General features: G+C 42.0%; 1 protein-coding gene across 6 annotated transcripts in view; it reads right to left on the minus strand.

The window, feature by feature from the left end:
• Positions 1 to 15,889, minus strand: part of JAKMIP2 (janus kinase and microtubule interacting protein 2) — a 148,503-nt gene that overhangs the window by 22,108 nt on the left and 110,506 nt on the right. For all 6 annotated transcript variants that reach the window (XR_002301735.3, XR_013541906.1, XM_072990222.2 and 3 more), the window contains exons 4-10: positions 12,536 to 12,745; positions 10,506 to 10,604; positions 8,641 to 8,787; positions 7,330 to 7,470; positions 6,346 to 6,399; positions 5,021 to 5,140; positions 2,173 to 2,301 (exon numbers count right to left, since the gene is read on the minus strand). Coding sequence is in view for 4 of the 6 variants with exons in the window: in XM_072990222.2 (XP_072846323.1) it covers positions 2,173 to 2,301; positions 5,021 to 5,140; positions 6,346 to 6,399; positions 7,330 to 7,470; positions 8,641 to 8,787; positions 10,506 to 10,604; positions 12,536 to 12,745 (900 nt within the window). In the remaining 2 variants the exon portion in view is untranslated. The remainder of the gene's footprint in view (positions 1 to 2,172; positions 2,302 to 5,020; positions 5,141 to 6,345; positions 6,400 to 7,329; positions 7,471 to 8,640; positions 8,788 to 10,505; positions 10,605 to 12,535; positions 12,746 to 15,889) is intronic.

The following is a 15,889-nucleotide window of genomic DNA, read 5'->3' on the forward strand; positions in this document are numbered from 1 at the left end:
TGCTGCCACAGCTCTGGAGAGGCAAGTGAGGGAACGGACTGGGAGAGATGTGCTACAGAGACTGAGTTCTTGTGGTCACGTATATAAGCCTTCTCTCGAAGGTGGGCATCCTGGAACTCAGCTCTCTTCTCCTTCCTGCCTTTCAGAACCTGGACCTTCAGGGACACCTCCATCCTCTCCCTTCATTTGTGATTCAACAGGAAGCTTCCAGTTCAGCCCAGGATACACTTTTGGTAATAGAGCTGGCAGAAAAATGAGAAAATGCAAACGCTGCCATCACCAATTCGCTGGTATCATTCAATACTTTTAAAATGATTTTCTCCCAAAGAAGCATAATCTTGACACAGTTCATTGACTCGTTTACATTTCTGTCAATATGATGTAGCATTTGATCATGTTTCTGAACATTCAGAGTTCTTCATATCATCATCATCTTAGAACTGCACAGCTGGAAGGAACCCTATGGAATGGATGCATGCATGGTGACTTTACCATATATTCTTGTTTTAATTTTGTGCCCTTCTTTTGGCCCCGGTGAAGATGATGTCCTATTCACAAGGTAAGGTAAAGGTAGCCCTTGACATTTAGTCCAGTCTTGTCCAACTCTAGGGGGCGGTGCTCATCCCCTTCTCCAAGCCGTAGAGCCAGCGTTTGTCCGTAGACAGTTTTCTGTTGTCATGTGGCCAGCGCGACTAGACACAGAACGCCGTTACCTTCCCACCAAGGTGGTACCTATTCATCTAAATGCATTTACATGTTTTCAAACTGCTAGGTTGGCAAGAGCTGGGACAAGTGACAGGCGCTCACTCTGTTGTGTGGATTCGATCTTACGACTGCTGGTCTTCTGACCCTGCAGCACAGAGGCTTCTGCGGTTTAACCCGCAGCGCCACCACATCCCATAACAAATTCACAAACTATGCTTTATTTGTTGCTGTTTTACACTGTTGTTTGATTCTGTTGCCCAGAATCAAATCAATCATTTTCTTTTCTTCTTAAGTTGTAGATTTATGCTGTATATAAACATGTTTGAGTTGGGTTTTTTTTTTTTAAGTGATCTGTCTTCTGTACTTTTGGGGGAAAAACTGGCTGGATAGCTTGGTGTGCTGGAGCCTCTTGCTGTGGAGCCAGAGGGTTGGGAGTCTGATTCCCACAGTGCCTTGTAGCAGAGAAACTACCATGAGCAACCCGCACAGTACCAGATTGTCCCCAGAAGAAGGGAATAGCAAATCATTTCTGAGTACTCAGGTATAATCCACCTAATTACCAGCGCCCAGGAAGCACTAGAGCAGCTTCCTCCCCAAAAAAACATTATAGCAGAAAATGAAGACTTAGAAGAAGGCCTTGAAAGAAGCCTCAGCCTTGTTTCAATAACTGAAATTTAGGTATCTGTAGGTATATCTTTGTGGGCTGGAGGTCCCAAAATTCTGCCTGGGGAATTCTTGGAGAATTCTGAGATTTGGAGGCCAAAACAAAACAAAAGGCATGCCTCTAATTAACAGTACGTGGTATGACTCTGGGGCCTGATCTAGAGAATAAAATAAGATCTGGAGAATAAGAGGCATCAGAGTGGGAGGAAAATTTGCTCCCAGTGCCAGCTCCGGATGCTCCTACTACCCTGAAAGTCCTACCAGGAGGTGAACTAATTTTACCACCTCCTTTCCAACCCAAAGGAGTGGTGTTGACCTACTTTGACGATCTCAGCCCAGAAACCCCCAACAGAACCAAAGTCACGCTGCATTGCTGAAATCAATGCCTGCTGACTGAAGGCAGAGCCAGCAAGGTCTGGAGGTGCCTGGAGCTGAAACATTTCAGCTGGCCTTACATGTCCCCATGGAGCTGTCCAGGGTGCTATCTGAATCCTTAACTCTTTCCTTTTTTTTGTGTGCTTTAGCAGAACCTTTGCCTAACCTTGCTTTGCTTTGCCAAAAGTTGGATCTAAAACCCTTTTTAACCCCAACTAGTGAAAAACTACTGAAACAGTGGGAACTTGGATCTTTTTAGTTAGGACTAAAAATAGGATTTAGGGCCTGAACAGTTGGATTTCCCAGAACTGTAACATTTGAGTGTTGAGTTCCTTCCCCGCCGCCACTCCATCTCTCTCTTTCCCCCTCTCCTTTTTACTTTGAGAAATATGGTTGGGTTGGGTTGAGTTGGCTTTGGCAAATACCAACCTTGGCTTCTCGTTCCGCATCTATAATGCCTCCTGCTTGTTCTTGCAGTAATGCATAGGCTCTCTGTAAGGCCTGATACTCCTTTGTTAGTTGACGAAATCGCAACTCTGATTCTTCAGCTGCTAAGCTCTGTAGGAAAAAGAAGGAATATCTCAGGTGCACATCAGCTGTGGGAGTGTCATAAATGTGTGAAATGTGTAAAAATGCCTTCCTGTACTTATTATTTGGGAAGTCACCAAGTGTCAGGTATGTGAAATACAGAAACTATTTGCAGAACTTTAACTGAAAAAAGTCACTGCATCTATAGACAGCCATGAAAAATGTGTCTTCCAAGAAAGTTATCCTTAACTTCTTAGATATTTTTCCAAATTAAAATAAGGCTACTTACATTTGGCAAAACACATGTAAACAACAAAAAGCATTACCGCATGTTATACATCATTTAGTGGGTGATTACACGGGTATTTGGTCCATTGTTTGATCTACTCTGGAGATGGGCTCCTTTTTGGCGGTAACCACATGATGTAATTGCCAGCATGAGCCAGTTTATCCCCAGAGTATTCCTACCTGCACGTTTTTAGGTCCCTGTCGGGTTACTTTTTTTCAGGTGCAGGTAGGATTGCTTCATTTTGGGTTGATTCAAGCATGTGTGATCTTTGGGATTGAACTAAAGCAGCTGGCTGGCTTTCCCCTCTTTCCCTTTAAAAGAAAAAAATATGTTTCCCTTTAAAGGGAACTATTTCTCCAGATTGTTAAGCAGATAGTTGGCTGCCCCTTTGGAGAATCCGTTAAAAGATCTTGAGAAATTGGAAGCTTTCCCTTTAAATTTTCCTTTTAGCTCACCATTGGACGGGAAAGGAGAGGAAGTTTTGCATTTTTCCCCCCAATGGTTGCAAACATCACACGTCAGCAATGCTTATACACCGCATCATTGCAATCCATTATTAATACATTTAATACACTTAAAAAGAAATGTGAAACATGTTGTCTCCTCTGCTTGGCTGGAAGATTTCCATTTCTCAGAATCATTGACTGGCTTCTCCAAAAGGACAGCCAGCCAGTCACTTAACAATCTTGAGAAATCTTTCCCTTTAAGGGTAAACAATATTTCCTTTTAAAACAAAAGATCTTGATTGTACTAAACAGGGTCACTTGTGGTATGAGGTTTCTTGATTTGACACCAACAGATCCTTGCATGTGAGTAAAAGGAGCACACCATGCACCTCTATGCAACCTTAACTGATTGTGATCCCTTTTAGTCCAGACCACTCCATTTTGGCCATCTAACCAAGTCCTATAGTTTTCACTATTCAGAAACACATCTGGGAAACCATCTGCCCTAAAGATGTTGGTGAACTATTACTTCCATCATTCTGATGAGAACTGGAGTTTAATAACATCTGGAGCACAGATGGGCAATACACACCTCCACAGTAGACCCATATTCACCCCAAAATGTAAAAGGTGTGTGTGGAGAGTTTGGAAACTCCTCTTGTGGCCTAAATAAATAGGAGTTATTTTAGCCATGTTTCCAATCTGACCCCACCACTGGCTCCCTATGCCCCCATTTTAGAAAAATGATTTTTTGCCACTAGATGGTACAGGAGAGTTTCCCCTATTTTTTAAAAATAATTTTCATAAGAAAAAAATAGAGGAGGATGGAGGTCACTGGATCTGGTGTGGCCTTCCAAAGTCATAGGTGTACTGAGATCCAGGAAACTGCTGGGGATCGACTCCACTAATTTGGATGGTCACAGTTCTCCAGACCTGTTTTAAAATATGTCAACATATACATGTCAACTTATGTAAGACTTAGATATTACACATCAGATAAAAAGAAATCCAAGTATTTTTTTCTCCACAGATTATGGTATATATCAATTTATTTAGTAGAACTTTTTGCCAAACTACATATGATATTAAATGTGTTTCTGAATTCTTTGACCTGGAATATTAATATATCTACCTAATAGTGGCATCAGGGCAGGGAGCAATTTCTACTGAAACTGCAATATTGGGGAGAAGGGATCTAATATTTTCCTAGCGCCATTTTCCCAAATGAAAATAGCCACACCAGCCTGCTACTTGTTATTTGCCATTTTGGAAGCAAATAGCAGCTGTAGGGGATGAATTTTGTGGGAAAAGAGAATTGTGGGAGGAGTGAAGCTGACTTCTTCTATAGAGCAGATAAGGGTCACCTATATCCATGGATTTCTTTCCTTCATACAAAATGGTGCCTAGATAAAGAATTAGCAATAGGTGGCCAAGTGGTGGAGAACAAGTTGATAAATAGATGGCCAATAGGTGAGAAATGCACTAAGTTTTGCAAGAATATTTAGGGCCCCATGGTCACTATCCTATCCTTGCCCTAAATCCCTGTTTGTTCTCAGGCATCCTATCAGCAGTGGAGGATTGTGGCGGAGGAGAGGCTGAAAGAAGAGGTATCTGTGAGCCTTTGTATTGCCTGAAGAAGGAAAACAAGCAATGCTGCTGCCCCCATCCCACCCCCATGGTGATGCCATCCTCAGTCTTGATGGTAAAGGATGACAAGAGGGAGAGGCAATGGAGGGTTTTCTTCCTCTTAGTTGCCTGCCCACCTCCGCAGTGCGGCTGTTTGTGTAACCACTTCACTCCCTTGACAGAAGTGGTAAAAACGGTTGCTTCCTTTTTATTTAAAATGTAGACAGGTGTTTTCGTAAGGCGCAAGCGGACTCCCAGAAAGAAGAGTGCTGCCATGTTTCAAGCCTACTTATTCTAGCATCTCTTTTAAAAATTCTGATCAGTGAATGAAGGAGATTCTCAAAACATTTTGATGCCCAATGAGAGGACTTCGAAGCAAAGCTCTTACTTCATCCAGTTCTTCATCTGGTGTTGCTGGTGTTCTGTCTGTCCTGAATGAAGCCATGGATGAGGTTTCAGAGTCCATGGAGTCATCATCAACTCCACAGACTGTGTCCAATATATGCCTCTGAAGAGATGGAAAAACCCACATTAAAAAAAAATCAGTACCAGCAATGTTCCCTCAATGTAAGCAATATTCATCTGTGCATACACGCCCCACCATTATGATGTGCTTCAAGGCACATGGGCACAATTAGGATGGTTGCCTGGACCTTGACTCTATGCTGATAGGCAGGTGAGCCACAGCATCAAGATACTGTTTGTACCTCAAGCTGTGCTGAGGTACAAACAGTGCAAAGTTTAAGTGGTCCTCATTGGTTTTCAAAGTACAATGTACACAGCAATTCCTTCCACCCCTCTCTGTCTCAGACCAAATGGATGTAGGTCCAAAGTTATAATCAGCTACGGGGGCAAATCTCTCTAATGTCCGTGCAAGGTTTCAAGCTGCTGGTAAAGTTTATTTTCATTTTCATTTACATAGTGCCATCTGTGCACAAAGTATTTTATGGACTGCCAGAATGCAGGATCTTGCTCTGAGATGTTTCTAATCTATAATTCTTGCACAGAGAAACCAATGAAGAAAGAGGCTGAGGGTTAGGGAAGGTGCAGTAAACAAGAAGGCAGCATATGATTGCTTCAGTTGTAGAGAAGACTGAGTTTCAGGTTTAGTCTCAGTCAGAGTTGAGGTCTCAGTTAAGGCTGAGTTACAGGCTTAACACAAAACAGTGTGATAACTGGTACCTTATGGACTCCACCATTTACACTGAGATTTTTCTTAATAGCTGTGTTTCAGGAAACCTTCTAATTTAATTGAAAACATGAAAGAAAGAAAAAATATGAGTCATACCCTTAGACGATAAGAGCTGCTTAATCAGCAGGTCTGGATTGCAAAGTAGTGATTTCAGGACTTAAAACTTGCCAAACAATGTGAGTCATGGAGACAGAATAATCAATGAGAGATGTTACACTCACTTGTATTACTATGATTTTATTCCCATGGAGAAGATTAAGATTACAGAAACAGAAAACATATGGGATGGACATCATCCACTATCAGGAGGTTGGGAGTTCTCATCTCCATAGATATGAGTGGTGGCTACAACTGGATTTTCTGCCATTTGCAGAAATGCACTACTACACATTTTTTGCAAAGTCATATCTTTCCTAGTGAAAGTGCTGTGACTTAGGAATCTGGAAGAAGTCTATTCCCTGAAATGAAATACAATAAAATCTACTAAGTGGGCACCCAAACCATGTATGTGGTTCATTTACCTTAATTACTTTTGAACCTCTTTTAGGTCTTCGCCGCCGAAGTTTCTCTCTGTCCTGTATAATGATGAAGAAACAGTTTAATGCTGCAGCACACATTTTCAAAGATCAGCACTGACTATAGCCCTCTCACTCCTGATTTCATTCAGTAAAAAAGCAGAAGGAAATCAGAGGCACTGACTGGTACAGGCAGGCTTTTGCAGGGACGGTGGCCCACCCCTCCTGGCACTGCCTTGGCCCTGAAGACATTTGGGACCAGGCGTTTTGCATGGAGTTGGCCAAGAGATGGCCACACAGTAGTTGTGGGGAGGGTGGCTGGGAGAAAGAAGGCAGTGGCTCCATCCCCGTCCTCCTTGCCTCTGCGGCCAATGTGAGAGCAGTACTGTTGTAGTGAGTGGGGGCCAGTGGCAACATTTCTCTTTCTGCCTCAGGTTGCATGAAGGCTTGCACTGGTTTGGGCAGAGGAGGGTCTTTGCTAGATTTCACAAGCTCAGCCAGACATATTCTCTCAACTCATTTTCCACTGCCTTTCACCGCTGGAAAGAGAACGACTGAGGACATGCCAGAACTGTAGGGCAAGGAGAGGGAGCATGTGGTCCTTCCAGATACTGGGAAACTGAAACTCTTGTCGGCCTTTAAATTTACCTATGCTAGCAAGGGCTAATGGGATCTGTAATCCAGTGACATTACGTAGGCCACCTATTCCCCCCCCCCTTCTCTGGTATAGGGGAAGAGTTATTTAGCTCAAGTGGGAGGGAATCACTGAGCTAGAAAACTACTGGAGCGGGAGATGCCTGACCAGTTGTGGAGCCTCTCATGGTCTCAAAATGGCAGGAGAAGTATAAAGAGAGAAGTTTAGGAACAGAATATGTGAATATATTCCCATAGTTTTATTCTGGCTTGTCTTTATTAAAAGCAACCCCCCACACACACACACACACAAAATGAAGGCTTCCATGATCCACTTCTTTGTGGGCAACTACCTACCCGTGTCAGCTCATCAATTATATTCTGCTGCTCTATAACCTGAAGCTTCAAAAATTCAGTTTCTTGTTCTTCATTCGCTTGATCCAGGTCATTGAGAGATTTTAATTTCTTCAAAGGAGGATGCGATGTCATTTTTTCTTTCTATGTAGCAAAAACAGCAATGTTAAGTGCCAGGCAGATAAACATCCATTTTTCCACGGTGTATTTCTAATTGAGATCTTGTTATAGCATTGAGGAGACTAAGAGTATATTTTGTTCTGTGTTGGGGAACTATATAATCTATCCCCTTGTTACAGAGTGAGTTTCCCTGAACAAGAAAATTCCACTGAGTTAAAGTGACATGGAGACTGCTAGTGAAAAACCAGGAGTGCCTCAAGGGAATTATATATCTTTGAAACAGAGAAACCACTTTCTTTAAGGCTGGCTTGAACATTGCCTACATGTGGTGCAGTGCGGGAGTGACTCTAGGGATATTACCACTCCAACACCGCACAAAAGGAGTCACGATGAGTGTTGTACATTTGTATATATAAACATGGGAAAGATCTGAGTGAGAATTAGATCATCATTTGTACATATGGCAGTTGAAGTCACATGCCAGTTCCTTTGTGCAGTAGTGGTTGTACATGGTCCGAAAGATTGTTTCCATGTCTGTTATAAATAAAACATGACAAGGCCCAACAACATCTGGATTCACATTAGCAAATAAGTAAACTGTGTTACGATGAGCAAAATGCTCCCAAGAGCCACAACATGCGGCTGCTTGCTACATCTAATTCCCTAAAGCTAAGACGATCTGGGGATGTTGGGGTAGCCCTATTTATGCCATCTCAATTTTTTTTAACCTTATCTATCCCAAGAATAGCCAATTAGAAGTAAAGCAAATTGGTTTAAAGTGGTATATACAATATAAGACTATGTAAGTCCGAAGAATTGAACCTTCATGTCTACAGGTTCATACTGTTCCCAGGAAGATGTGAACATACTAGGAGGTCCAAGTATCAGATTTGCTGTGAATGCAAAATGGTATGCCACAATCCTTTCCAGATACAATCAGTTCTTGGAAAATCAAAGCTGAATATGAAATTGACTGGATTTTTTCCATTGATAATTTTTTTTATTTCCCTGAAATCTTCACACTCAGTTTTTAAGCAGGGGCAAAAAAGAAAACATTCACACAACTTAATGACCAGGTGCCAGCACAATTTTTTATGGGTGATGTCCCAGGAATTCAATGGAAGAAAGCTCATGCATAAAACTTGTTGGTACTGCTTTATATGTGCAGAAGTGTTATAAACACTCAATACAAACCATTTCTAAGTTTTCCTTCGCAATTGCTTTGAGTTTCTCCTCCATGCGCTGCAATGACTGCAGAAGTTCGTCGTTTCTCTTAGAGAGGCACTTATTTCTTTCCAGGAGAGGTTTGCATTGTTTTTCAGCTTCCCGAACACGTTTCAACTGTAAATAACAACTCATATTATATAATTACATTTAAATTCCTTTCAGCATTCTGATTGCCCATGCTAGTGCTTATTATCTAAGGATGCCTCCAGAATTATTTAGGAAACTGAAAGAAAATGTAGCAGTTTCCAACATTTCTTTGACTGGAGCCAGAAAATAGGGTTGAGTCTAAGCAGAGCCAATGGTGGGTATGAAGCCTTGAAGGAGCCTTGAAAAGGGTTGTTTGCTTATGCTCTATGCTAGCCTTCCTGAACCTCATACTCTTTAGATGTGATGGACTACAAGTCTTATTTGCCCCAAAGAATGTGGCTTATAGCTGTGGGGCAAATGAAAGATTGATGCCTTTCCCAGACCACATTCAAAACATTTGAATGAATAAAGGTAAAGCTAAAGGTTCCCCATGACAATTTTTGTCCAGTTGTGTTCGACTCTAGGGGGCGGTGCTCATCCCCGTTTCCAAGCCATAGAGCCAGCATTTTTGTCCAAAGACAATCTTCCATGGTCACATGGCCAGTGCGACTTAGACACGGAACGCTGTTACCTTCCCACCGAGGTGGTCCCTATTTATCGCATTTGCATGCTTTCGAACCGCTAGGTTGGCGGGAGCTGGGACAAGCGACGGGCGCTCACTCCGTCACATGGATTCGATCTTACAGCTGAAGATCTACAGACCTTACAGCACACAGGCTTCTGCAGTTTAACCCGTAGCGCCACCACGTCCCTCATTTGAATGAATAATAAATAATACATAAATAAATCTAATCTGCTAAATAAATTTGTGTCTAGGCTCCTCAAAAAGTGTAGGAAACACTACAGGGAAAGCAGTGTCTCTCTAGCTGAGTGCACAGTACTCATACAATGCAAAATACAGTACCCAGCCTAAATATTGTTTCTAACTGCAGGTTTGAAGAAGACCACATGCCTTAGTGCTCATCATTTCTCCAAGAAGAAAGAGAGCAATCCTGATGTGATTTTCAAGGAGTAAAGTCTGGGGAAGACATACTCCTTATCTCTTGCTTTAGAAAGAATGCTATGTATGATTCCCCCCCACCCCCCCTGTTCTCACCCTCCGATGTAGCACTTGGTTGGTGGGGGTTGGAGTCTGAGTGGGAAGGGTGGCTTGGACCCTGGGCCATCTACCACAATGGGTTTGAAACCCCCTGTTTCTAACTTTTGTTATGGAAGAGTGATGAGGAGTTATGCAGTGGGTGAACCAGTCAGATGAACAGTCATGGTGGGGAGGGCAGAATAGAAGGAGAGGGCCAGAGCAAGGGGCAGGGACAGGGATGTGAGGTGAAACAGATCTGATTCTCAAGATAAACGTGTATCTCCAGTGACTTTTCCAAAAGGAAAGAAGCAACCAGATAGGGCTGTAGCATCTGCAGTAATGATGAATATCCTCACATTTATGCTTAAATAATTTTCAGTAAATTCGTTTCAAATAGGTAGCATCACTTGGATGTGTCTGCTACCTACCTTTCAAGTGGGATGAGCTGATTTTATTTATCCTAACGTTTAAGTCCACTGGTACTAGAATATACCCACGCCAGTAAGATACTTTTTTATTTCAAGACTCTCTTGTACACTGCTCTGGAAGCTTTAATGAAGGATGGCATAAAAATGCATAAATAAAAACAAAATTGTCACACACACCCTTTTAGCTTGACACAGTATCATTTTTCAAACCCCACTCTAAAACAGCCAAGGTCACGCACCAGCTCATTCCGTTCATCTACGAGCAGCGTATTCCTGTCCTCAAGTTTCCGTATCGTGGCATTGAGCTCTGCTATCCTCTTCTGATTTCTACGTAGATCCTGTCAAGGAACATTGTTAAAAAAATAAAATAAGAAATGCAAGATTTATTTGCAAACCACTGCAAAGTTACATATAATTTTCCCTCTCAAAGATGCTACTTTCCATATTTTCCTGAGCACAACTAGTAAAAGCTAAAGTTTTTTTTTAGGGATTCTAGGATGTGTGGTCTAAAAAAATAACTCCTCCAGGCTCTGTAAATTTTATAGCCATATCATGTGAAACGGTTTTTCTTCAAACTAATCCCAGGGCAGAGCTGAATGTTTGAAGATGCACAACCGTGTAGCTCAGCCAATTACATGGAGTCAATTAACATTGTCTTGACTTGGTTGTGATTTCATGATAATGAAATCACAACGCATTTTTCTTCCTGAGACAAAGCTCCCTACCCACTGTCCATATACAGAAGAAGACCAGCAGTTGAATCTGGGTCAGGATCATGTCCTGTACTCTGCCTGAATGCACCCATGACAGATCAAGGGACAGAAAGCACAGATAACTCTGCCCTCCAACTCTGTGCTGCTGTTCTGCATCTTTCAGCATTGGCTGCCTCAGGAAATCTCCTCACTCTGCTGAAAGGTAAGGGACGGTCCTGCATGACTGGCCCAGCCCTCATGGTCACAGGCCCTTAAAAATTACAGCCATGCCATGGGAACACACCTGCGTGTCCACACCTCAGCTATATTAATCTTGTTTTTGCATAGGGGAATAGTTTGCATGCTGTTGTACAAAGCACAGAGTTGGGCCCAAGTGATATGGACATATGAAGCCAGCCACATGGAATTGCAATTTGTCCACATGAGGGCTAAGGCTTGTGCCATTCCTATACAGTCTCTTGTCAGAGTGAGACAAAAGTAGAGAGAACTCCTTGACCCTACCCTTTCTTATCTCCAGAGCTTCAAATTGTTACTTTTTGGGACTACAGTTCCTAGAGTCCCCCATGCTATCTGCAGACTTCATAACAGGGCTTCCAAGTCCTGCTTATACCCCTAATCTATTCCATATGTATGTGTTTTCATTTCTATGTTGCCTGCCTCCCAAAGGGACCCAAGGCAGGTCACAGATTATGTTAAAAAAATCATAAAAAGACAATAAAGGTATTACATTAAAACTGTAACATTGTTTAATGCTTAATGTTTTTCGTTTATTAAACATTAACAAGAAACTCAACCTTGGGCTGCCTTTGGAAATGGCTCAGAAAGCAATATGATTAAAAAAATATAGCAGGTTGGTTCCTTGTGGACATTGGTCAAAGGGATCCCCTTATGTCCCAGTCTCAAGAGAGCTGCATGGGTTACCAGCTAGACTGCCTAAATAACTAGCAGAAATTATGAATCCTACAAAAGGTGAAATTGACAGCTCTCATTACTGCAGCCACACCATCCTCTAGGATTATTAAATTACTTAATAATAAATTTACCATTATTTTATAATAAATTAAAATGATGGAGTATTAATACTCTGTGAGTAGTAAATTAACATGTTACTTCATGTAAATAAAGATCTTAAAACGAAAAAACACTTTGTGCAAACGAGCGTGTGCGCGTACGCGCAAACAGCAGTGAAGCACTTGTGAAGCCGTGCGAGCGTGCACATGCGCAAACGGCGGCACAGTGTTTGTAGTGGGGTGTGCTCGCTTGTGTGCATGCACAAATGTGCTGTGCAAGGATGGAGCAGGAGGTCTGTCTCCATGCCCCGGTCTGGCTCAAGTCACAGACTGGCACCGGGCCGCGGACCGGGGGTTGGGGACCTCTGATATAAAGTGTCAGTACTGAAGTGCAACCTTATGACTGCCACAAGAGGGTGCATTTTGCATACCACAAAGAGCTGCTTCCCTCATGGAAAGCAGCAAAATGATGCAATAAATTGGCAAAGTGGATTCACGCAAAGCCCCAGTGTTACTTTTTGTGATGAAATAAAAAATCCTTCTTACAGGACTGCTGCAGTGTTCAGAACCATCTCCTGCTCTGCCTGGTATCTCCCTTTTGGGGCTGCTCATGTTACATTCGGCCTCCTTTACTAGGAAGAGTTGTTCGTCCAAAGCCTCTTTCTGCAATTGAAGCTTTTGAACGTAGCCCGTCAGTGTCTCCAGCTCTTTCTCCAAGGAAAAGATGGTCCTGTCTTTTGCCTTGATCTCATCCATCTATATGAAGACATGCAAGGATTGTATTAGTGCACAACAACGAATACCTTTTATAACACAGTGAAGCAATGAAGATTAAATTGTTTTTCATTAAAACAAAGCTTTTCATTTGCCTAAGACAATTATTTCCCTCTTGTCATTCACACTCTTAAAATTGGCATCTTTTTTTTTTAGAGCATAAGCCAAACTCTTGAACAACTGTGTCATGGGGCAAATGCAAATTCAACAAAGGTGCCCCCATTTAAAAAAACAAACTCTCTTAGACAGCCAGTCATTAAGGGAAAGCATGTCTGAACAGCCTGTCTTTGCTTGCAGAAGGATTGCAAAGACAGGACCAGCCTGGCCTCTTGTGGGAAGGAGTTCCAGCAGTGGCAGAGAAGACCCTCTCCTCACCAAAAAACATCGGTAAGGGTAGTGAGATGGAGGGAAAGGCTGATTCACATGATGTTTCATAGAATACATGGGGGTCTCATGATTTTTTATTGACTTTTTCCTACATCTGAACTCCTGGCTCAGGCAACATAAGGACTGGTTCTAATGTTAAGCAGAGAGAGGTGACTGAGCCAGGTGGTAGGTGTTGGGAGGGCAATAGGAACAATACCTGAGCTACTCCTCCGTAGCCTTTGTTGACGGGACAATGTTTTCCCAACCTGGTGCACTGCCCTCAAATGTGGTGGGTCTTTTCTAAAGAATCATCACTGCAGTCAAAACCAAGGTTTGTGCATGCACCACTGCTGTGGGAATAAAAGAGTGTGGGATAGTGGTGCCTCTTGGTCTTGGAATATGTAGGTTACAGACCCCAGAGAGTGAAGACATTTAACAGGGTGTTGTTCACCTTGAACAAGTCATATTTTCTCAGCCTCACCTACCTCACAGAATTGCTGTAAAGAGAAAAGGTATAACAATGTCTTTAATTAATTCATGAACTTTCATGACATAGGCCCATGGCCATGTCACTGGCTATTGTAATAATCTTCACCAACGAGTAGTTTTAACAGTGATGGAAGAACATTTACAGAACAAAAAGCATAATCTTAAATGAGCAGTATGCATTCCACAAATCTGACCCATTTGAGTCTTTTTTACTGAAACATTTCTTAGATTCTTAGTGGTTTTTTTTTTTTTACTTACCTGCATACTTTAATCTATATGTTGTAGGCTGTTCAGTTAATAATAGAACTGACTAGATGTGGAGAAGCCTGTTATTGCTAGCATAGCTACTGGTTTTTTTTTTTTTATTACAGCCTCTGGGTAACTGATTCTTGGTAAATAAAAACTGGCACTTTTACTAACATTGCAATGCAATGCCAAGAAAGATGTTGCCTTCTGATTTTCTTCCTGCCATGCAGCTGTTTTGAGGAAATCTCTGCGGTCCATAAAACTAGTAGCAACCCTAATGGCAATACTCATGTCAAACTAAACATGAGAGAAACATCCAGGCCTTTGGCTGTCTAAGAGATCCATGGATTATCAGCAGTTTTTCTGATTTCAAAAATGTTGGCTTGTGTAAGATGAGTATTGAACAACATAACCCCCAAAAGATAAGTCAGCTTGATGATTGGCTGGCAAATAGCAATGCAAGTATATTTTGTCTAACAAAGGATATATACTACAAAGGGTACTGTGCTTCCTTGGAAACAAAGGCAACTATGTTTTTAATTCTCCCATCCCTTCCAGTAATCTGCAGTTCAATTCACCTTGTGTCATAAGACATCAAAATGCACATTTTTACTCAAAACAAGTCAGAAAAAGGAAATGTCCTGAGTAATGAAAGCAGGAGACAACATAATTTAAACAACATGTTAGCAAAGGCAATCACTATGTTGTTTGTAACATGTTTGTACATACCTGGTGTGTATTATTATAGAGGTGAAAAGGGCCAGCCCAAGCATTTAGGTAGATTGAGATGGCCACCTCCAGTAGACATGAAGTGTCAACCTGATGTTGAATTCTCAGTTATCTGCTTTGTTACAATTTCATTTTTTACTTCAGGGACAGAGAGGGACACTTGTGGGAATTTTTAACACTGTTACTATTTGAGGATTCCCAGTGTGGTGTAGTGGACAAACTGGCGGACTAGAACTTTGGAAAACAGTGTTCGAATCTCCAGTTGACTATGAAAACTCACTGGGGAAGTGGAACTGGAAAAACCACTCCTTAAATATCTTGTTTACTCTGAAAGTCCTATTAGGGTTGCTGTAAGTCGGTTCTGATTTGACAGCACAGATCACACACTGTTATTATTATTGCTTAATGTGTCAAATAATTCAAGTGGCTCTGGAAGCTACAAATTTGCCTTGGCTGAGTGTGGGGTGTTATTTGATCTTCTGCCTCGTGCTGGAACATCTAGGGATTTACATCCCTGGATGTAAATGTCAGCAATGATGAAAGGTGGCAAGGGCAGACTCATGTTTTTCATTTGATCCTCCAGATGTCAAGAAGCCCCTATCAGCATGGCCAGCAGTCAGGAATTGAAACCCAAAACATCTGGCGCTGCAAAGGTTGAGAACCACTGTACTAGTGTACGCCATTCGGTTGCAGCTATTCTAATTCATCCTAAATAAGATGGGTCAACATTTTTGCAGACTGAGTGGAGATTGCCACTGAATCTTGAAAAGGGCTCAGCTTATGTTTGTGCAAGCCTGAAATAATATGCAGACAACCAGGCACCACAAAGAATGAAATTGTTAATCAATGTATAGACTAAAATCTCCGAGTAAAATATTTAATCCTGAGTAAGCCAGATGACAGTGATGACCTAGAAATCCACTGACCTGCCCCATGGGGCTGGCAAAAATCCTAAGGAAGAAGGTGGGAAATAATTTGAGGGAGAGATTGCTTGTGTTATTTTGTGGGGGGGAAAACAGCAATGTGATCTCTGCAGAGTTTCCACCCAGAACCCATAGCCACATTCCATTCCCTTAAACACTTTGTTGTTGTTTGGTCGTTAAGTCATGTCCGACTCTTCATAACCCCATGGACCAGAGCATGCCAGGCCCTTCTGTCTTCCACTGCCTCCTGTAGTTTGGTCAAAACCTTAAACACTAGCAATGCCCAAAATCTTACAGGAGCTGCCCTGCTAAAAGTAAAGTAAGATTTCTGAGCCAGGATCTGCTGTGGTTCCAGTCTAGTGAAAAGTGCTTT

The sequence above is a fragment of the Pogona vitticeps genome, chromosome 2, assembly GCF_051106095.1.
Source record: "Pogona vitticeps strain Pit_001003342236 chromosome 2, PviZW2.1, whole genome shotgun sequence".
Taxonomy (NCBI): domain Eukaryota; kingdom Metazoa; phylum Chordata; class Lepidosauria; order Squamata; family Agamidae; genus Pogona; species Pogona vitticeps.